At 47.9% G+C, this 19,266-nt stretch overlaps 10 protein-coding genes and 1 non-coding gene across 11 annotated transcripts; 6 read left to right on the top strand and 5 right to left on the bottom strand.

Annotated features, from left to right (window-relative positions):
- The first annotated feature begins 41 nt into the window (after window positions 1-41).
- Window positions 42-4,101, top strand: EDB93DRAFT_1111231 (TAF1 transcription initiation factor TFIID subunit TAF1). Its single transcript, XM_041448079.1, has 14 exons — window positions 42-230; window positions 280-715; window positions 763-911; window positions 960-1,236; window positions 1,300-1,481; window positions 1,541-1,765; window positions 1,822-1,917; window positions 1,968-2,131; window positions 2,183-2,835; window positions 2,890-3,242; window positions 3,295-3,446; window positions 3,510-3,636; window positions 3,691-3,727; window positions 3,781-4,101. Exons 1-14 carry the CDS (start codon window positions 219-221, stop codon window positions 4,059-4,061), a joined length of 3,144 nt encoding a protein of 1,047 aa, XP_041313369.1. The 5' UTR covers window positions 42-218; the 3' UTR covers window positions 4,062-4,101.
- Window positions 4,102-4,220: 119 nt separating this feature from the next.
- Window positions 4,221-6,583, bottom strand: EDB93DRAFT_1073496 (uncharacterized protein; the record flags this gene model as incomplete). The annotated part of the gene is made up of 5 exons (XM_041445015.1): window positions 4,221-5,557; window positions 5,615-5,845; window positions 5,909-6,161; window positions 6,211-6,242; window positions 6,298-6,583. 5 exons carry the CDS (start codon window positions 6,581-6,583, stop codon window positions 4,221-4,223), a joined length of 2,139 nt encoding a protein of 712 aa, XP_041313368.1.
- Window positions 6,584-8,122: 1,539 nt separating this feature from the next.
- Window positions 8,123-8,829, top strand: EDB93DRAFT_1099143 (uncharacterized protein; the record flags this gene model as incomplete). Its single annotated transcript, XM_041446908.1, has 4 exons — window positions 8,123-8,216; window positions 8,256-8,400; window positions 8,609-8,655; window positions 8,708-8,829. The coding sequence occupies 4 exons, from the start codon at window positions 8,123-8,125 to the stop codon at window positions 8,827-8,829; spliced, it is 408 nt and encodes a 135-aa protein (XP_041313367.1).
- A 469-nt stretch (window positions 8,830-9,298) lies between these two features.
- Window positions 9,299-10,019, top strand: EDB93DRAFT_1074843 (uncharacterized protein; the record flags this gene model as incomplete). Its single annotated transcript, XM_041445126.1, has 3 exons — window positions 9,299-9,512; window positions 9,563-9,849; window positions 9,900-10,019. 3 exons carry the CDS (start codon window positions 9,299-9,301, stop codon window positions 10,017-10,019), a joined length of 621 nt encoding a protein of 206 aa, XP_041313366.1.
- Window positions 10,020-10,069: 50 nt separating this feature from the next.
- On the bottom strand, window positions 10,070-11,602 carry EDB93DRAFT_3642 (uncharacterized protein). Its single transcript, XM_041456201.1, has 5 exons — window positions 11,268-11,602; window positions 11,079-11,219; window positions 10,818-11,018; window positions 10,333-10,737; window positions 10,070-10,283 (listed from the first exon to the last, which is right to left on the bottom strand). The coding sequence occupies exons 1-5, from the start codon at window positions 11,518-11,520 to the stop codon at window positions 10,168-10,170; spliced, it is 1,116 nt and encodes a 371-aa protein (XP_041313365.1). The 5' UTR covers window positions 11,521-11,602; the 3' UTR covers window positions 10,070-10,167.
- On the top strand, window positions 11,598-13,762 carry EDB93DRAFT_1111190 (uncharacterized protein). The gene is made up of 9 exons (XM_041448078.1): window positions 11,598-11,878; window positions 11,930-11,994; window positions 12,048-12,089; window positions 12,164-12,239; window positions 12,290-12,332; window positions 12,380-12,774; window positions 12,831-13,004; window positions 13,053-13,133; window positions 13,185-13,762. The coding sequence occupies exons 1-9, from the start codon at window positions 11,828-11,830 to the stop codon at window positions 13,635-13,637; spliced, it is 1,380 nt and encodes a 459-aa protein (XP_041313364.1). The 5' UTR covers window positions 11,598-11,827; the 3' UTR covers window positions 13,638-13,762.
- Window positions 13,763-15,168, bottom strand: EDB93DRAFT_1111184 (uncharacterized protein). Its single transcript, XM_041448077.1, has 3 exons — window positions 14,697-15,168; window positions 14,572-14,644; window positions 13,763-14,518 (listed from the first exon to the last, which is right to left on the bottom strand). Exons 1-3 carry the CDS (start codon window positions 15,126-15,128, stop codon window positions 13,905-13,907), a joined length of 1,119 nt encoding a protein of 372 aa, XP_041313363.1. The 5' UTR covers window positions 15,129-15,168; the 3' UTR covers window positions 13,763-13,904.
- Window positions 15,169-15,258: 90 nt separating this feature from the next.
- Window positions 15,259-16,410, top strand: EDB93DRAFT_1236940 (u3 small nucleolar RNA-associated protein 11; the record flags this gene model as incomplete). Its single annotated transcript, XM_041451359.1, has 4 exons — window positions 15,259-15,594; window positions 15,646-15,848; window positions 15,879-16,089; window positions 16,141-16,410. The coding sequence occupies 4 exons, from the start codon at window positions 15,259-15,261 to the stop codon at window positions 16,408-16,410; spliced, it is 1,020 nt and encodes a 339-aa protein (XP_041313362.1).
- Window positions 16,411-16,527: 117 nt separating this feature from the next.
- On the bottom strand, window positions 16,528-17,933 carry EDB93DRAFT_1244417 (PLC-like phosphodiesterase; the record flags this gene model as incomplete). Its single annotated transcript, XM_041452210.1, has 8 exons — window positions 16,528-16,734; window positions 16,782-17,044; window positions 17,098-17,319; window positions 17,378-17,410; window positions 17,463-17,505; window positions 17,557-17,645; window positions 17,696-17,719; window positions 17,774-17,933. 8 exons carry the CDS (start codon window positions 17,931-17,933, stop codon window positions 16,528-16,530), a joined length of 1,041 nt encoding a protein of 346 aa, XP_041313361.1.
- A 190-nt stretch (window positions 17,934-18,123) lies between these two features.
- EDB93DRAFT_t5 lies at window positions 18,124-18,227 on the top strand. Its single transcript has one exon. It is a non-coding gene; the product is annotated as a tRNA-Leu (tRNA).
- Window positions 18,228-18,231: 4 nt separating this feature from the next.
- On the bottom strand, window positions 18,232-19,266 carry EDB93DRAFT_1111176 (uncharacterized protein). Its single transcript, XM_041448076.1, has 4 exons — window positions 19,065-19,266; window positions 18,927-19,006; window positions 18,787-18,862; window positions 18,232-18,727 (listed from the first exon to the last, which is right to left on the bottom strand). Exons 1-4 carry the CDS (start codon window positions 19,231-19,233, stop codon window positions 18,420-18,422), a joined length of 633 nt encoding a protein of 210 aa, XP_041313360.1. The 5' UTR covers window positions 19,234-19,266; the 3' UTR covers window positions 18,232-18,419.

Genomic DNA, 19,266 nt, shown 5'->3' with positions numbered 1-19,266 from the left:
TCATGTTAGGGAGCCAATATTTGTAAGCAGCTTTAAGTTAATCACACCCGACCACTCAAGTATTGGTACTTACTCTCGCATTCACCGGACTTCGTACAACGCCCCAAGTGCGTTGCATCTGTCAAAATATTCACGGGGTTCGTTCATTTACCCGTAAAGTTGGGAAATTGTTGAGATACCCTATATAGTAGTATCCGCACAAGCAGTCATCGAAAGACATGGCAAACCAAGTGAGTCTCGAGTCTATGCCTTAGCAAGTAGCTTTTCACAACACAACAGGATGAAGATTCAGTGATTTCAACACTGACAGGATTTTCTTTGAATAGTGTTCTGTCAGGTCTATCCCTTTCCACAGGCGATCTTCCCAACAGCCTTGGTATTTCGGGATTGTGTTCCTTGGACGCTAAACAGATTTACAATGACAAGTGGGACGACGACGCCGTCGGTGCAGATCAGGGAGAAGACTTCGAGGATGAAGTGGACAAAGAGTTTGAAAACGAAATGCCGCAAGACTTTATAAAGATGGAGGTTCAATCTCCTGTTGGCATGCGTTCTGCGGAGAAGCGCGTTAGGGTAGTGAAGCGGCTAGTGGAGAGGCCAAAGACTGTTTATGAACGTTTTCCAGCATTTGAGAAGGACAAGGTCCTTGACTTCTCAGAGTTATTCAAAGGATACACGGTCAAGAAATCGAGGATAACAAAGAGGCCTTTACAGGGTATGAACTGTTCCAGTGAATATTCAAGGATATTAACCGTTGTATAGCTGAGAGTATCTACCCACGGAAACGCGATATTCCAAAAGGTTTCCTCGACACCGTAGTCGGTGATACCAAGCGGCAGGTCGAGAACAAACGTGTGGAGGAAGTCATGTCCGCGGGCAGCATTGAACATGACTTGCTGCGTGCTCTTGAGGTGAGTGCCAATTGTAGGTGCTCCTTTTACTTTACTTATCATGTGCAGGAGCGGGAAAGATCAGATGTGCCCGTGACTCTTCCTTTGCACGACAGAAGTTTTGATTTGGTGCTGCTATCTAATTGGGAGGACGAGATCGTGTATGAGTCGACCCACACCGCTACGCCATCCGCTCTGGAACACAATAATCTCACCACTCCGGTCAACAAAGCTCTGGAGTCAGGTGCTTGGACACAGAGCATTATCTGGAGCCGAGAAGCCCCGTTCCGTGATTTCATTCAACTAGAACTTAACGAAGAAGATATCGCAGAAGACCATCCTCAAGGTAGTTCTTCTGTCTCAGTGGTCAAGGTTACTTTTGCTGATATGCCGTGGCGTTTAATTGCAGAGACTGTCAGACCAAAAAAGCGTATAAGAGCGCATGATGCTCAAATCCGCGATAAATTCAACCTGTCTAACGATCACTTTTACGAGGTATCGAAAGAAGGTGGTCGTCACCGCGTGCGTCAGACGTTTGGACAACTTGTCGTCGAGCATGCCTATCCTGCTCAGAAGCTCCAACTTCCATTTGTGCGTAAATTGATTTCAGCATTGACTGTAATCATCTTCTTATCTATCTTCTCGATCAGTACAAGACAAGACTTTCAAAGCAGGAAGCACGCTCCTTCCACCGGCCCGCCTTGCAGTTTCCAACCAATATTGATATTCGCTTTAGCAAGGTGCGCACGGCGAAGAAGAAAAAAGACAAAGCGGGCCGCAAGGTTGGTAAGGGTGGCAATATCGGTGAGGGGTTACATCGTACGTCCGACTTGAGCCTCAAGGACACCAGTAATTTTGTCCTATGGGAGTATTCCGTGAGTCTTATTTGTCTCTTGCCTGATCGGATCGGATATAGCGAGGTATCCTTTAGGAAGAACATCCGCCAATTGTACCGAATTTCGGTATGGGTAGCGCGCTGGTGAACTACTATCGTAAGAAAGACGAGAAGGACGACTATATGCCGAAGGTATGCATCAGACGATGAGTCAGGGCACTTGATTCAATTGACACATTAAGCTTGACCTTGGGGTACCGTTTGTCCTCGAGCCGCAAGATGAGTCGCCTTTCATGAAATTTGGCTATGTCTATCCCGGCCAAACATTCCCGGCACTGTATAACAATCTCGTGCGCGCGCCACTTTTCCGCCACAAATCCTATCCCACAGACTTCTTGGCCGTTAGGTACGGTTCTCCAATTTCACCGACCAGGTGAATTTATTAATTTCACATTAGGAGCACCACGAAAGGCGAGACACGATACTACTTGCGTGAGATCAAGAACCTGTTCGTCATCGGGCAGACGTACCCTGTTACCGAGGTTCCAGGGCCACACTCTCGGAAGATCACTAACACCATCAAGTATCGCCTACAAATAATTGCCTTCAAACTCCTAAAAAAGAGCAGTGAGGAACGGTTAAAAATATCAAGATTGATGAAGTACTTTCCCGATCAAAATGAACTCCAGATGCGGCAAAGGCTAAAGGAGTTTATGGAGTATCACAGGCGCGGTCCTCATCAAGGTTTTTGGCGTCTCAAATCTACTGTAACCATCCCCAGTGATGTAGATATGCTGAAGATGGTGGGCCCAGAGCAAGTCGTGTTGATGGAGAGTATGCAAGTCGGGCAACGCCATCTCCAAGACTCTGGCTATACTCAAACCGCTGAAACCGCGGAGGATGATGAAGGCGAGACGAAGCTTTCCGTTGAACAGCAACTGGCGCCTTGGATCACGACGAAAAATTTTCTATTCGCCACCCAGGCTAAAGCCATGCTTCGGTTGCATGGTGAAGGTGACCCTACTGGGCGCGGAGAAGCCTTCAGTTTCATCCGCATTTCCATGAAGGATATTTTTGTGAAAGCGGGCGAAGATTATGAACAGAAGCTTGGTAAACTATTTTTTTTGGTACCATAAAGTCAACTAATCATATTTTTTTGGTCAGCTGAGGCAGATAACAGACCAAAGTCCGCGCATCGTTACAACGTTGCCGAACAGCAACAGATCTATAAATCCGAGATCGAGCGGATATGGAAAGCTCAGTTTGATTCGTTGAGCAGGAAGGACGAACCACAATTATCAGAAGAAGATGAAGTCCCTGCTCCTGCTGAAGTCAAGAAACTTCAACGGCAAGCTTCACACAGGAATGAGACACCCTTCTCTCCTGCAATGTCACCAACACCGATTGGTCCTGGCCCTGCATCACCCGCTTTCAGCCGCGGCTCTTCACTGGAACGGGACCGGGAAATGAGTTTGGGACCGAATGACAGTCGTAAAGTTCTCCGGATTAAGCGACTAGTTTGTTGTCTACATCTTTCAAGCTCGGAACTTTATTCATTCCCAAATTCAGGTCGATGATGAATGGCAGACAGAAATTATCCGCGATCCTGCCGTCATACGTGCTTATGTGCGTGCCAGGCAATTATTAGAGGAAGAGGCTACGCTTGCCGATAATCTCGCACCTACGGGTGACGCAGACAAGGACAAGAGGTACAAGAAACGGTACGTAGTCACCCACACATAGCCAACTGAGTAACGTGAAACTGAAACCCGATCTCCTCGTAGGTTGGAAGAACAGATAGCGCGAATGAAGAAGAACCAAGAGCGGCGTCTGCATCGTAAGAACGCTAAGATTGTCAAGGAAGGTGGTACCCCGATGCAACTCAGCCGGCCGCTCAAACCAGATACGACCGTGAGTTCTGGGTACAATAGACAGCATGAGGTCTAGAACTTACGTTCATTTTAGAGACGCTGCGGTCATTGTGGTCAGATGGGCCACATGAGTACGTCATTCCCATTAATTCACGAGTGTATTTGGTGACTCATTTTCTGATAGAAACTAACCGTAAATGTCCTCGTTGGGCAGAGTTCAATAGTGGAACAGCACCTGCACCTGCCACTCCTACATCCGTAACAAGCCCGCCACCCAACTCCGCCGGTATTCCCGGCTTAAGTGGCTTTAACAGAGCTAGCGGGGCCCTTGGTTTTGGTGCACCGGTTCCTTCCCCGTTGGCGACTAGTCCCCCAGTATCTGCAATGGAGGATGTAGATCTGGCAGTACCTGGTACACCTTCAAGTTCCGCCCCAAAAATAAAATTAACGCTAAAGAGATCGTAACGTTCTCGCGTCCTGCCGCCTTCTTTGTCTATTTTATTTGTATGCATTCAATCCTAATATGTGTAACGTATGTCTCGCAATAAAACTCGTGTACAAGTAAAGAGTGCAAAAAGCAGAAACAGTATGATGAGTTTGTAATAACTAATTAATGTCTATCGCCTATGCGACGGCCATCTCCACGTCTACCAAAGGCAGCCGGGTTCGCGAAACCCTTGAAGACTCCATCTGGGGAGTGCCGAAGCGTTTCCGATAATCCTCGTTAATCTTCACAAGGAGATTACGTATCAGCTCTGCATGCTTCTGCCGGTTTTCCGGTGTGACTTCCTTCATCAGGTGATCTAGCTGGATTTTGTCAACCTTTCTGACTAGTTCGTCACTCTCTGACGTCTCAGTGATTGAGCGCAGACCAGGGATGGTTGTATGAGTAGACACAGGTGACGAACGTGTCGAGCTAGGGGTCGTTCCACGAGATGTGTCTGGAGACCGTGATGCAGACGTCTGAGGTGACGGCGGGCGGTACATATCCTTGATGGGTGGGAGCCTGAACGGACCTGCATCAGGCTTGAGTGACGGTAACTTCAAATGAGAGTCTTCGGGAAGCAGCAAGGGGTACAATTTGTTGGAAGAAGGCACAGATGATGAGGGCGGTGACAGCAGTGCATTGATTGATCCGCGGTGTGTGGTTGGAGGGAGGGCAGGTGTCACCGGCACCGGCTCGGGTGCATTAGCAGGTGCTGTTTTCAATGGGATCATGTTTCGCATAGCTTTGTGATGGTACTCTGGTGCCGCCATTTGCACAGGTGGAGGGGCACCACGAGGCCTACGAAGCGAGCTGAACTCAGCAAAAGACTCTTGTATCGACGAGTGATGAGGTGGCGTAGCATTGGAAGGGGTGGAGCTAGAAGAATGCGGAGATGTCGGGTCGAGCGGCGGTGTAGGGTGGAAGTGCCCTTGCGGAGTAGACGTTTGATAAGCATATGTTGAAGATGGCGTATTGAGACCATAGTCATGGGAGGCGGATGCCGAAGCACGGCTCTGATGGGAAGGGGTGTACTGATCTGAATAACCACCAGAGGTGGAAGCATGCATAGGTGGATAAACAGGACTATATTGAGTGTGCTGCACGGATGGATGCGAAGATCTCCCGAGTGAGGGTGGAGAAGGGTAGGCAGCAGTGGCATATTGGTGCGCAGTCTGCACGTACGCAGCATCGTGATTATATGCTGTCCCTGGACCCAGCAGTCCAGGCATTCCGGCGAGCCCAAGTTGACTGAGACTGTCAGCATCAAAATACGTCGTTGGTGAGAACCGTCCTGATAAGTCCTGGGATGCACGATTGTTTGCAGTTACATCCCGACCAAGGGCCACAAGAAATTCGTTCACGGCAGCAAGCTCCTCTGGTGTGCGGACGTCAAAAGACACTGAGCGAGGGTTAAACTCGTCATACTGTGCATCGTCTTGTGCATATGCAAGATTGTTGAGACGCTCCACCATGTCTATTAATGTGTTCTATTAGATACTTTACTTTTTGCGAGTTAAATGAGTATACACACGGTTGTCGTAAGCAGGATTGACCTTCCTCTTCTTCATATCAGTGAAGAAATCGTCGACAGTATATTCAAGCGACCGTTTGTTGCGATTTGATGCGCGTGCATCGGATTTAGCGCTGTCCCATGAAGGTACCTGATTATGGAGAAAGAGCTCGTATGGCGGATTAGGCACATGACGAGAGGGATGATTTTCAAGCTCCGGAGAGGGAGTGGGCAAGGCACTGTAATGCCCACCTAAGGTCCGAGGTTAGCGGATGTAACGCTGGAGATTGTGCGACTGACCGTCTGCTCCTATACCAGAACGAGGGCGTGCACGAGCAAAAGGGACTTTGGGAGGCAACGCGCCCGGCGCTGCGCCATGAAGTTTACCAGAAAGCGACCTATTGAGGGCACCTTTTGTTGGGAAAGCATCTCCGCGAATACGGGAGGCGTAAGCAGGATCATTTACGGTAATTGCCTTGGAGTGCTTGTGCTGCGCGTGGTGCTCCTCTGTATGGATTTTCTCGTGCTTTTTGAGATCCTGGGGTCGCTTAAATGACTTCTTGCATATCTGAGAAAGAGTGAGGAAAGAGTGGACGGTGAAAAATATTATATCGAACCTCACAGACATGCGGCTTCAACGGAGTGTGGACTAGGAGGTATTATAGATTAATAATTATTCACAATAAGGGATAGGGACGGAATACCTCGAAGATGACTTGTGATATGATCACGCTTGGCACAGGATGTGCCGCAATCCTTCCATTTACAAGTGAGACAAAGATTATTTGTACTCTTTCTGCCGATATGGTCGTTGCAGAGATGATTGTAGAGGATCTCTGGATCTGTGAAACTGGCAGAGCAATCGATCCATTGACAGTTGTAGGACTCTGAGTTTGATGAGACTGGTGGTGGTGATTGGGAGTGAGCTTTCAAGGATGAATTATTGTTATGAGGAGAGGGTGGAGAAGGAGAATCTGAAGGAGGTTGCATGAGTTTATTGTAGTAGCCAAGAGAGTCTTGTTCTAATAAACGGTCAAGGGGGAGGACAAGAACGGTCGCGGAGTGTGAGGAGCTCATTTTGATTTTATAAGAAGCTTGGTCTCCTTTGTATGCCAAGACAAGACTGACTTCTTGGCGTAAGAACCAGCGTGCCAAGAAATTGCTTCCTTGGCACCAAGACCGATCACTGCAATCGGAGATCTCCGTGTTCGATTTGGGTTACCTCCGGTTGAATTCGGAATACAACGTTAAAAAAACAAACTGTGGAGTCGGAATAGAACGGGATAAAAGACATGGAGAGTGGTGACTACGGACTTTACAAAAATCCGGAGCACTAGAATCCCGGATGCTGCCGTATCTAGACTTTCTCATACATGTTCCGACTTTGCCAGCGTTCTTCAGGGATCGTGGCATACATGTGAATCAGGCTGCTTCATGGGGGTCATTCAAAACGCTAAACGTCGTACTACTCGACCTGAGAAATCCACACGCTGCTAACATGCCAAGGACACGATTGCTAATTGTGAATGAATTTCATTTCGACTCTGACTTGCATCTGCCAAGTAGATCTAGCGGACGCCAAGAACATGTGGTGCCAAGAAATTGCTCCGGAAGCACTGCTGACAACTCAAGGCTGTCCCTACAAGACCGCCTTTTGCATCTGAAGCAGGGGGCGGCAAAGTCTTCTACTGCGCAATGATATCCGCTTCGTCTTTTAAGCGGCGTTTGATTATCGACTCTGACTGTCGAGCCGACCGTGACGGGTCCGAAGGATGACTGGCACTAGTGAGAATCAACTCAGCAAATTTAACTGGTAAACGGCCTTTCTACAATAGCCGGCACCTTCCCATAGTATGACTCCAAGAATCACGCTGATCCAATGGCCTAGAACAGCGCTGCCCGCGACAGTTAACTGGAAAGGAAGTCTTCTGCATTCACCATACCCACGGTAAATTCGTTTCATGGCGCAACAAGCATCGGATATGCAACTTCGAGCCCATCTTCAAGTAACGACACGAGGAGCAAATCGCATTCATTAACGTGGGCTACAAGGTGGACTGTAATGAGGAATTCTAATAATTGAATAAGAAACTTTGGCACCTTATGCTCCAAACCCTAACATCCTTTTGAAGAATGACGTTGACCGTATGCTGAGCGGCTATAGGCCACCGGGGCTTCGTGAGATTGCACGGTGTTACTCCATGATCTGAATCAGGGCAATGAATCAGTCATGGATAATCTCCTCGGAAGGGTACCAGCACCCAATAGATAAATCGCCCTTACTGAATATTGAACCTCGAATTCTTGCTTATTTAAATATCGTTGAAGCCGCTCTTGCATCGAAGTTGCTCTTTGCAGAAATGGAATGAACACCCCGCTCGCATAAATGTCACCGGTACGGCCCTTTCGAGTAGGCGAGCCCAGGACTTGGCTAGAAATATATGCCAAGAACGTGAACAAACCTCCACAAACTCATGACATAGTAAAGACTCGTGAATAACTGTCACCCTGCATCCCGGATAGGTACACATGTCAGCGATGATTTTCATTGCGATCCACGCTGCCAGCACCTGCCAACAACAAACAATATATTACTCCACCCAACGACTACCAAAGAATATTGGTACGTACGCACAAATATTTTTGGGTACCATTGTCCAAGGATATTGCCGAGTACGCCCTAAACCCTTGTACCTAATGAGAAGCAATCGTTTCAGTGGATATAACTCTAAGAGGTGGGGCTATCTGGAAGAAGACCTACAACACAATATAACCCGTGACATCACGTTTGGCACGAGGTGGGAACCGTAAGTTCATTCACGGCATGATAGACTAGCACGAATTAGCCATTATCACTTATCGTGTATTTGGACATGCCAATTTATTCACTGTCATATGCGTGTATAAGGAGGTATTAGGTCGGCTACTGGGGAGTACATTGAATGTACTTACCGAGGTGCATCTAAAAGAGACCCAATTAATTTATGTGACTCGGTGGAAATGTGACATCCATAGTCAAAACCAGTCAGTTCCGCATCCTATTGGTTACCGCCAGATTGTATGTGGGTACAAAGCTGCACAATAAAGTTAACAGGTACGACGGAACCAAAACAGATAGCCATATGGATACCAAGCGGCTGCTCACGACGACGACAGCGTCTACGCCCGTACCCGAGAACGCCCGAGTCGGATACTGTGTAAGCGAGAGTCCGCTGAGAGGAAATCAAAACCTATGAAGAGTCATCTGGAGCGACGTACCTATAAACTGTTCACACCATCACTGCGCCGCCATGATCATGGGTTAATAATGGAGAGGTTTCAACCCACGCAAGACATCCCATTGATCGGGTCTCTCGGGGTGCTATGTTGGTGTCGTTGGTACGGTCGTGTGGGGCGCTATCCCGGTGGGAGCCAAGAGACCGTTGAAGTTAAGTTGCACAGAAGGTTTGATCATCACAGCATATTTGGCACCAAATATGAAGAATTGAGCTGAGTACACAAAGTGGCCATGGGGATACTATGATCTCTCGTTTCAAGCCGCCACTGGTCTGCAAATGAATCATAAGTCAGATGGCTATCCTTGGACTCGACTTGAAAGTTCAGTATACAAGTTCCTTTTGCGTGCAACTTCGACATGAATAAATGCGTTGTCACGTGCCAACTGGTCCATTAAGTTGCTTTCGAGTATAGTTTACTCAAATACCAATGTCGCGATACCCAGACTATCTTTCACCGAACGCAACCCCTTCTAAACCGTCCAACGCGCAGAAGTCAAGAACAAGACGCGAACCATCTGGCGTTTTCTCTTTGTTTCAGGCACCTCAGATTCAACTGTTCAAGGAGGCATTTCAACTTATCGACCACGACAAGGATGGCTGGGTAACGGAATCTGATCTGCGAGAAATATTCTCGAGCCTTGGTGAGGTTGCACTTGTTATTTCGTGGATGGAGCGCTCAATCAGGTTTCAGGTATTTCACCATCGAAAAGTATGCTAGATGGCCTGCTCAGCGCGCGCCCTGGTGGCCCTGGGCACAGCAAATCACCTCCTGCGACCCCTTCACGCGACTCGTCAGACAGAGGTATCAATTTTACCATGTTCCTCACCATGATGAGCGAGCGACTTTTCGACTTCGATCCAGAAGCTGAGTTGAGGGAGGCTTTTGAATGTTTCGACGAAGGCGACACGGGTACAGTTAAATCTGATGAGATGCAGAAATGGATGGGAGAAGTAGGTGAAAGAATGGATCAGCAGGAAGTTCGTTTAGCATTTGCTCTCATCGTTCGAGTGGCTAATTTCGTGCCCAGATTGACAAGTTCCTTAAGAGTTCATTCACTGATCGTCAAGGGAATTTCAATTACCGAGAATGGATTAAAGTGATACGAGTGAATGATGATGGTGATGACGAAGGACCTGACATGACATGACATGGACAAGACAAGAGAAGGCAAAATAATTTGTGCGAACATTTGTATACTTTACCCATTGACTTGCATACTATTACTACAGCAACTGCATCCCTAGATCCTCGTGATATGAAGTTGAAGGCCACGTAGCCTGTTCATATTGACCCCGTTAGGCCCACTCTCCTTTGAGAGGCTCTGCTGGGAAGCGGTCCTTGTGAAAGGCCAGTTCCTTGAAAATTTGTTCTACTCGCTCCTCCGATTCACGGCGGCTGACTTCTTCCAAAGCTAAGCTCCAATAAATATTTGGATTCGATATGATATGACCCGACATTACCTTCTCTCCGCCCATTTCCAAGGCTCTGGTCGTTTCCCTTCGTTCCCGTATGGGCGGGAATGAAAAGCAATTCAGCACCTTCATGCTCCAGAAGTTCAACACGGTTACAATTGGTGAATCGGAGTCCAATCGACGAACGCCCTTTTTCACCTCTTCCAAATACGTATTTCATGATGTCTTCTGAATACCTTGCACGTCGACTCTTGGGCAATCCTATACGTTGACCAGCCTCAGCTTCTGCATTGGGATTCTTGACTTGGATTACGAAAGACGATGCAACATGGATACCAAGTGCTTTCTGGACATCTCCCAACTCGGTCGGGTGTGAAAGGTGGTATCCAAGATGAGTGGCATTTCTAGATGGAACATTCCCTTGAGAATTGACAATCGCATATACACCACGGCCTGCGAGGCGAACAGGTGGTGTGTGACGTGTACCTAACAACGGTTTCAAAATGCAATCGTCACTCGGGGTAAAACCATACCCCGGGTTTTTGTTTCATAAGTCTTTTCCCCCAACTTCTTCTCCAGGTCATGTAAATTATCGCCGAGGAATACTACTGTCGCCCAGATTGGGACGTGCTTTTCGTGTTCAGGGTCAGGGAGCCTCTTCTTCCCGACGATGATTAAGCGGAAATGTTTTTTGTCCTTTGTCGTTGATTCAGGTGCAGGTACAGCATCTGCGCCTTGCGCCACAAGGTTCATCTCATCCGCATCTGCACCAGAGACATCTTTATTCTGCTCACTTTCACCTTGCATGCTGAAGGGCTCAGAGGGACTAGGGACAAGGAGCAAATGGAGCTTGCTGACATCGTCCACAGAATGAACTTCTTCACGCTGGACTTTTGGGCGGTAGAAGAAGTATATGTGTCCACGCTCGATTACCCCTGAATAAGATAGGCTTAACGCTGAAGCGCTCGGAAAAATACGCTAACCTGGGGCGAATGTATATTCGTGTGTATCAGCCTCTTCTGTCTTCGGCCTCTTCCCCTCCGTCTCTTCCACTGTTTCAAGCTTAAGAACTTCGCGCTTCTCACCGACCACAGGTTCCATCTTCACTTCTGTCTTTTGTGCAGTGGTGTCCTCATTTTCGCTTTTATTTGTTCGCCTTTGTCTTCGGGGACGAGAAGGAGTTCCATTGAAACTCATATTATGGGCATGTGTAGCACTGCGTGTCTCCACTGGCATTTTGTGATAGTGTGAGCGAAACGGCGATGAGAATTACATTAGATCAGCCCGGTTGACGTCATAGTCACTGTATAGGCCGCTCTGACCGTGCTGCTTGGACCTCTACTACAATTATCATATCCCCATTAATATGGGGCGGGCATGCACTGCTCGGATACCCGCTACAAAGCCTATCGAGCCATCTGTTTCACCCTGTTCCGCGACAGCGCATCTATGATATACGTGACAAGGACGTGATGTCACGCACCCCTTGGGCATCGGCTATAAGTTTGGCCTTTCCTGTGGTCCCAAGCATAAGCAGCTCTTCATGTCTGCTCTCAAGTTTGCAGTTTCTGCACTCAACCGCGAGAAACCTCATGTACGTTCAGGATTCATTCTTCCTTGCTTAGACAATTAAGATCCGCTACAGTCATCTATCACCGATTGGGTAGACATTCTCACCTCATCTTCATATAGTGACGAAGCGTATGATGGGTAGGGATGATATTATCTTTAAATGGATGCAATGCTCATTCAGCGGTTCTAAGAATCCCGGAACTATTAGATTCAATTGCGCTGCAACCAACAGGGTGCGCTTGAAATCCGGACCCGTCATTATTTAATGGTGACCGTTGATGCCTTGGGCGTCCACCCCTTACACTAGAACTCCCGAAGCATCCCGAGCAATACGGAAGAAGCTCAAACATGGAGATGCACACCATCAGTACCGTGCACTCGTCGTACGTTCAAATTCCTTATCCGCCGGAGGCAGATTGACCGATAGGACTAGATCCTGAAAGCGCTTGTCGACAACGGTCCTCAGAAATTTCAGAGTGAGTCTATATACAAATATACTACTAGCTTTGACTTATAGTAACAGCCACGTTTGCTGACAGCCACCTGGTTGACGCCATAAAGCATCTCGCAGCTGATGTAACGACGGATCAGAAAGTTAAGAAAAAGCTCATGGTCGTTCTTGCATCATGGCATTCCCAGTTCAAAGATGATCCATCTATGTCCGTTGTTGCAGGTCTATTCAGACAATGTCGTCCCGCAGATCGTCGCAGCCAAGGATACTCAAATAATGCAGATCCACTCAGTCACGGGCCATCATCTGACTACGAAAGGAAAATGAAAGAGAGGGATGAGAAGGAGCTGGCGAAACAACGAGCTAAATCGGAGAAGCAAGAAGCGAAGCAAAGGGCACGTAAAGCAGAGGAAGACGCGAGGAAGAAGAAGGCCCGGTCCCGCCGAGCCCCCTTTGACTTTGAAGCTGTACGTGACCCCCATTGTCAGGCCCGCGATCTGCCAACAGACTGACACGATAACAGGAGAAGCCACAGATACTTACAACCATCGCTAATGCAAGTCAAGCGTCTAGTAACCTGGTGAATGCCATAATGCTGGTGAATGGCGATAAAGACAATGTGGTCTCGAATGAACGTGTGCAGGAGTGTCTCGGGAAGGCACGTACCATCCGCAAGCCTATAGTGCGATATATCCAGGTCTGTATTTTTTCGGTTGTTGAGTTAGTTGCTCATGACTTAAACCAGCTCGTCGAGAACGAGGAAATGATCGGAGCGTTAATCGAGACGAACGAACGCATTATTACCGCCCTGCAAATGTATGTCAATGTAGGTGGCCACTTTCCTGCGTAAATTCGCTACTCAGTGATCTACATTCAGCTTTCAGCTCCCGATCAGACGACATCGTTGGATCCCACAACGAATATACAAGCCGCAATGGCGGCGACGCACCTCAGCCCAAATAGTACAGGCGAGCTGTCGGCTCAACAACGAGCAGCTGTGGAGCAATATAAGCAGCAGCTACACGATTATGAGGAGGAAGAACGAAGCGGGAATCATATTCACGAAGATCTTCGAGATCTATCGTTTGGTTCTCTGGGTAATGAAGAGGGGAAATTGCCCCCACCCATGAGACCAACTGCACATCGTAACATTTCACCAGATTCGGAGTGGGATCAGGGTAGGGGAAGTCTCTCTGACTTCAGCGACTATGAGAGCGAAGAGGAACAACCGAGAAACGTTGCACACCAACCTGCGGGATCTTCAAGCTTGCAGCAGTCAGAAAGAATCGTGGATGATGAGGACCCATTTGCCGATCCGTTTGCGGATTGATATACCCACAGGATTGACCTTGGGGTAGGCAGTATATCTTATGCACATGTAGTCGGTCTTTCAACATTTCTTGTAATAACAGGCTCTTGCTGGAATTATATGATACTAGGATGAATTAGATGAAGTGTTTGGTACATGTGCGGTACTCCTGCCGAAGTCCGAGGAACAAACGCATGCAAAATCCACTGACATCAACCTATCTTACAGTACAGCTTGCAAGGATGAAGCCCAAAAATGACAGCGATGAAAAAACAACGATCTGGGTGGTCAACCACTTTCTATGCCGCTATCCATTTCATTGTTCACCACTTGTTCACCGTTTTGAGGAGATGCGCCATTCATTTGTTGTTGGTGTTGGCGAACATCTTGATGGGACTGTTGAGGCTGATGAGGGGCCATCGCGCCTCCGTGCATATTCGGGCCAAGAACTCCAAAGCCTGGGCCCCCTACAACGCCCATCGGGCTTTCCAAATATAGTCGGATGAGAACACTTTCAAGAGCAACGACAGTAGGCCCAGGATAATCAAACGCTCGAGCATGTTCACGAATGGAGTTAAACAGAATGCTCATGCGATCCCATAATTCTTGCTGAGATGGTGAACCCTGAGGAGGACCGATGTGAGGATAACCGATCGCCGGGGGTCCAGGGAAAGCAGAGAACGGATGGGGTAGATGGGCGAGTGGAGGGTTTGGAGGGTAGCTTTGGACCTGTGTTTGAGATGAAGTAGATGAGCTCTCCTGCTGCGTGGGAGTGGGGGCTGCAGAAGTTGCTTGTATGACGCGCTTCGACTCCTCCTTCTCGGCTAGTACTGTTTGCCGCCTACCGCGACGGGTAAAAGGAAGGTTTGCCAACCCAATAGGATGCGAATGCTCAGCAATATCTATGAGATCGTTCAGGCAAGGCGATATCCCTCGCACTTCTATGAAGACTCACAACAAACTCGAACCTCATCAGTGTCATAATAAGTCTTGTAGCTGATGGACGCCAGACACCCCTGCCCATCGAGCTGAGGGAATGCGTGAACAGGCCATACTGTGGAGCGTGCTACTGCTACGAACCTTTCTACTTGGTACCTTGCGAACGCGCTCTGGGTGTTTCTTTACATACTTCTTACGACCACTCCTTGAATGCCGGGCACAAACTAATTTAGTATGATCCTTGAAACGAGGAGGAACTGCCTTGCTGCCGTGAGTGTCGCCCTTCACAAATTCAACCATCTGTGTTTCTTCCTCATGAACCCTCCATTCTTGAAATGCAGCGAGATTTGGAAATATAAGAGTATATCCATCGTCACTGTCGCCACAACCGTAAGGCGACCTTGCAGTTGTCGACTTTGGAGGCGCTGGTATAGCAAGGCTAGAGGGCGCTGCGGGCGTCGATGTGGACGATGGGGGATTTTGTGAATAAGTTTGCTGCTGATTCTGTTGCAAATGTGGAGGCAAAGGCTGGGACAGAGCCAGTTGTCCGAGCCTGAAATGCTGGAAACTCATTTTTGACAAGGATTCCGAACAAAAAATGGTTGGGATGAAAGCAAAAAGGTGGAAAACTGGTCCCGCGTGTGACAACTTTATACAATGTCACGTAACATTTTTGTCACACGCTTTCCTTTTTTCAGCATTAATGACCTCCTCCCTCAGAAATTCGTTGCATAGGCGAAATCATAAAGAGCGCTCGCAGCTCTCTCATCGCGCGAAATTTGGAATTTTAGAAAAGCATAAGGACTATGTCCAACGTGCACGGGATTATCACTCCAAGCAGGATCGTCTAACGCGCCTTAGGCAGAAGGCGGCGGATAGGAATAAGGATGAGTTCTACTTTGGGATGAATAAGGAGAGGACGGTGCAGGGGGTGCATGTCAAGGATAGAGGAAATGTTTCAATGCCTATGGATATGGTTAAGCTCCTCAAGACACAAGATGAGGGCTATGTTCGGACAATGAGAGCCAATGGAATCAAGGCATGCATTTTATGGCTGCCTGTATCGTTTATTCAACTCATTCCTTGACAGAAAATTGAGAGGATCAAAAACCAACTTACTGCCTTGGCTAACCTCATTGCCCCACCGGATGATGACAGAGAGGATGACGGCGAGGATGCATTGGACGAAACTGACCTGGAAACACTTCGAGAAGCAAGTGTCATACCCCCAGGAACAAAACGGCGTCCACCCCCACGTCATATTATCTTTGCTGAGAATGAGACAGAAGGCGAGTGTATTTTGTGACACCGTATCGCCTATAGCATGATGACATATACTGCAGCAAAACAATTGTCTCAGCAGCGATCTTCAAACGAAGTCAAAACTACGATTGAAGTCGAACGGGCTGAAGTCGACCTCGGCTGGAAGACCGTGGAAAGTGTATCGTCTCGGCGGAGACGGAAAAATAAATCCTCAGCCGGTGTATCAACAGATATTGTTGAGGATTCCCATGAAACACAGCAACTTAATGTGGTATGCCCATATTTTTTTGTTATTATCCGCTTCCTGAGAAATTTTACTCAGCAAAACCGCAAGCGACTCCTGAAAGAACTCGCTGCGCGACTAAAACGTGACACTCAATTACGGTATACACAACGTGAACTAGAGATGCAAAGACTTTTGGCAGGTAAAGGAGGTCGGCGAAAGCTTCGTGGCGTCGAAGAAGTAGGGGCTGAGAACGACGATGAAGATGAAGACAGAATGGACGACCTGGCAGCCTCCAAGGCGAGCAAGGTGAATGAGAAGACTTACAAACCTCGGGTATATAAATGGCGTATAGAAAGAAAACGATAGTATTATCGAAGTCCATGATAATCCGTTGTGTAGTCCGACGAGTATAGTGCGTGTGTATATTATACAAATTCAGTCCCAGATCCGAGTAGTGGATATGCATGACCGACGTCGAACAGATTAATAAATGTAGAAGGCACCAAACGCTACGCTGCCTATGACCACCCAAACTGGGCTCCACCGACTGAAGCTAGGTGGACTAGAGTTTGATGTCGTGCTCGGTGAGGCTGAACCTCCCGGAGTCGCAATGGGCGTGGCGGGTGAATAAGTGACGCCATTAGCGGTGGCAGCAACTTCGAACACAGATCCACCACCGTACTCATAGAACTTGGAATCATCAAAACAAAATCACAAGTTGGTTAAAATGTACGTACGTCAACGAGCATGAAGTTCGGGTTTCTGCCCTGTTGGCCGACGCAGAGATCGAACTGCTCAGCAAGGGAATTTGAACCGGTGACAGCATTGGTTTGATTAGCTTGACTTGGGTCCGGAGCAGGTTGACCAAGGACCAATGTATCCAAGAAGTGATTAATAAGGTACATAGATGTAGCAGTAGGGGTGTTGGCGTTTGACCGGTTCACATTGCAATCAAACGACGTGGTGACGTCATACGCAGTTTCCCAGATGTTGGTGAATTCTGAAGGTAAGAGTATCAAGCAGAGTCTCCGCAGGCTCAACCGTGCAACACACCGTCAATAATATAAGGAACGGAGTTGAAGTTAGCGTTGGAGTCCATGAAAGTTATCAATCGCGTTCCCGAATCAATGAGGCTGCCAAGGGTCGGCCAACCACTCTCAACCAACGAAGAGGAGGGCGGAGAGTAAGACATCGTGTCAAGCCCAACCGCTTTGAAGACAGTGTCATAACTACTCGGTGGAAGAGTATCAGAGTTGACGATGAGCAATGAAAGCACTGGAAAGATATCTTGAGAAATGCCATAGTTCTGGCTTCTATCATGAACCCTACCGACCTTCATTTGGATTGGCGTCTAGCCAGGCTTTAACTATATGCCAAGAGATAAGGAAAGTAACCTAGAGGCGAATTTGGATTCTCACCAGTTGTAAGGTAAGCCTGAAGAGTTCCGCCATCAAAGAGCGACTGCAACACAATGAGTACGGCATGATGGACACGACAATGTACGTTACGTACACAGCTTGTGTGGCAAAGGTGAATGACTCCACTCGAGTTATGGGCCTGCATCTGCAACATTCGAATCCCGTCATTCAGTTGTTGTGTAACTAACAGGGGTCAGTGCGGGGCTCCGAGTCTGAAAGAAGTTTGGGCTCACTGTTGTAGTCCTGGGTCACGAAAACTTTAGGCGAGTAATTGAGTGAGTATGTGCGTGTACAAGGACATTGGAACTCACTGTTGTTGGTACCAACAGCATAAGAATCATGAGCACCAACGAAAGTGACGTTTCCGAAACTACGGGTACACAGATCAGGACTTCCATTGCAAATCGTGGCACGGCGAAGCGGCGATTCAGTGGGCGAAGCATAAACAAAGTTAAAAATGAATGATATCATTGTAAAAGTTGTCAGAGCGACCTGCGCCCTGGGGCAAGAAAACGACAGCATGATCCGACGTTTGAAGTGAGTGAGAGAGACAAGAAAAAAAAACTCAAGGGGACTGGTTTCAAAGCTGCATAGCCCGGCGGTTCTAATGAAATACCACGCCACTTGCCATGAAATAAAATAAATAAAGCATGTCTCACATGGTGAGATGGCCGAGCGGTCTAAGGCGCCAGACTAAGGATCAGCTCATTAGATGAGCAAGTTATCTGGTCCTCCGGGGCGTGGGTTCGAATCCCACTCTCATCAATACTTTTGCTGCACACTTGAAGTGCGATAATTTTTTGACAATATTATGCTATGTACATGAGTTTTGCAAGAGGCACTGCTAAAACAATCCTCAGAAGGTGGTTGTGGCGATCGGGATGATACACAATGCGATCCAGAAACGAATGCAAGAAGTAGCCGATTAATTTTCCAGTAATAGATCGCTCAATCAAATCAAGTCAAAGTTTCTGTGATACTGAAATGCACATGGTCCCCCTCGCCTAGGGTAAGCCTGACTGGCAAGCGGGGATCAATGCGCACAGGAGCGCTCGAGCCAACGAAAAAGTCTCCACGACTGAAATTCCTAGTAATGGCGGCTGCTTCTTCCTCTGTGAGATTACGAGGCCGCTTGTTAGGCCGAAAGGTAGATGAAGATGCGCCAGTAAATGCGCCATTGTAATCATAATATTGATGCTGGCTGAGAGTAGGTGCACCATGGACATATCCCAGGGGTGCCTGAGCAAATGTAGACACACCAGGAGCTGAGAGATTACAAGATCGTGAATAAGTAGACTACGTTTCAGCGAAGTCAGATAATTACTTTGATGCGACTGATTTTGGTCGCTTTCAGGATCTGGATATGCGCATGTTGCGCCGATACCTCGTTTTAAGCAGCTCTAATGGGAGGTACGCAGTCAATATATCAGAGGACGAATCTCTTTGTTCAAGATCTGCACCAACCTGGCACGGTAATACCTCGCTACAACGAGTTTTACCAGTATGACATGCAGTACATGCTCGCCTCACTGAAGGGGCTTTTGCTGGGCATTATATACATATATATGACAATTCGTTGATGACTATGGCGCAAAAGCTCACCTTTACGAGTTGCTGTTGAATCGTTGACTGGCGATGGGCCATTGGAGGTATGTTGTTGTTGCTGCTGTTGCGCGTCGGCAGCATGTTGATGGAGTTGATGGAGTTGTTGTGCGTCCATGGCCGACGCCGCGTCATGCGCCGGTGTAGATGCCTCACTAAGAGCCGACATGGGTGTAGCGGAGCGGTGAGGTTCCGACGCTGT

Source organism: Suillus bovinus (assembly GCF_016758785.1).
Source record: "Suillus bovinus strain UH-Sbo-P2 chromosome Unknown EDB93scaffold_1, whole genome shotgun sequence".
In the NCBI taxonomy this organism is placed as follows: domain Eukaryota; kingdom Fungi; phylum Basidiomycota; class Agaricomycetes; order Boletales; family Suillaceae; genus Suillus; species Suillus bovinus.
This window is presented reverse-complemented; position numbering and strand designations above follow the sequence as displayed.

What these genes read in the sequence shown, in the direction of transcription:
- EDB93DRAFT_1111231 (XM_041448079.1), top strand. An exon ending in ACTTGCTGCGTGCTCTTGAG is followed by an intron (nt 912 to 959) that starts GTGAGTGCCAAT and finishes TATCATGTGCAG; the next exon opens with GAGCGGGAAAGATCAGATGT. An exon ending in AGATTATGAACAGAAGCTTG is followed by an intron (nt 2,836 to 2,889) that starts GTAAACTATTTT and finishes TTTTTTGGTCAG; the next exon opens with CTGAGGCAGATAACAGACCA.
- EDB93DRAFT_3642 (XM_041456201.1), bottom strand. Translation starts at nt 11,520, where the DNA reads ATGCCAGTGGAGACACGCAGTGCTACACATGCCCATAATATGAGTTTC. An exon ending in CTTCAGCATGCAAGGTGAAA is followed by an intron (nt 11,019 to 11,078) that starts GTGAGCAGAATA and finishes TTGTGGCGCAAG; the next exon opens with GCGCAGATGCTGTACCTGCA. An exon ending in TTATGAAACAAAAACCCGGG is followed by an intron (nt 10,738 to 10,817) that starts GTATGGTTTTAC and finishes TTCGCCTCGCAG; the next exon opens with GCCGTGGTGTATATGCGATT.
- EDB93DRAFT_1111190 (XM_041448078.1), top strand. Translation starts at nt 11,828, where the DNA reads ATGTCTGCTCTCAAGTTTGCAGTTTCTGCACTCAACCGCGAGAAACCT. An exon ending in CGGTCCTCAGAAATTTCAGA is followed by an intron (nt 12,333 to 12,379) that starts GTGAGTCTATAT and finishes TTATAGTAACAG; the next exon opens with CCACGTTTGCTGACAGCCAC. An exon ending in CCCCCTTTGACTTTGAAGCT is followed by an intron (nt 12,775 to 12,830) that starts GTACGTGACCCC and finishes ACACGATAACAG; the next exon opens with GAGAAGCCACAGATACTTAC.
- EDB93DRAFT_1111184 (XM_041448077.1), bottom strand. Translation starts at nt 15,128, where the DNA reads ATGAGTTTCCAGCATTTCAGGCTCGGACAACTGGCTCTGTCCCAGCCT. An exon ending in GCAAGGTACCAAGTAGAAAG is followed by an intron (nt 14,645 to 14,696) that starts GTTCGTAGCAGT and finishes GCATTCCCTCAG; the next exon opens with CTCGATGGGCAGGGGTGTCT. An exon ending in TGATGAGGTTCGAGTTTGTT is followed by an intron (nt 14,519 to 14,571) that starts GTGAGTCTTCAT and finishes ACGATCTCATAG; the next exon opens with ATATTGCTGAGCATTCGCAT.
- EDB93DRAFT_1111176 (XM_041448076.1), bottom strand. Translation starts at nt 19,233, where the DNA reads ATGTCGGCTCTTAGTGAGGCATCTACACCGGCGCATGACGCGGCGTCG. An exon ending in TTCAACAGCAACTCGTAAAG is followed by an intron (nt 19,007 to 19,064) that starts GTGAGCTTTTGC and finishes TATAATGCCCAG; the next exon opens with CAAAAGCCCCTTCAGTGAGG. An exon ending in GCGAGGTATTACCGTGCCAG is followed by an intron (nt 18,863 to 18,926) that starts GTTGGTGCAGAT and finishes ACCTCCCATTAG; the next exon opens with AGCTGCTTAAAACGAGGTAT.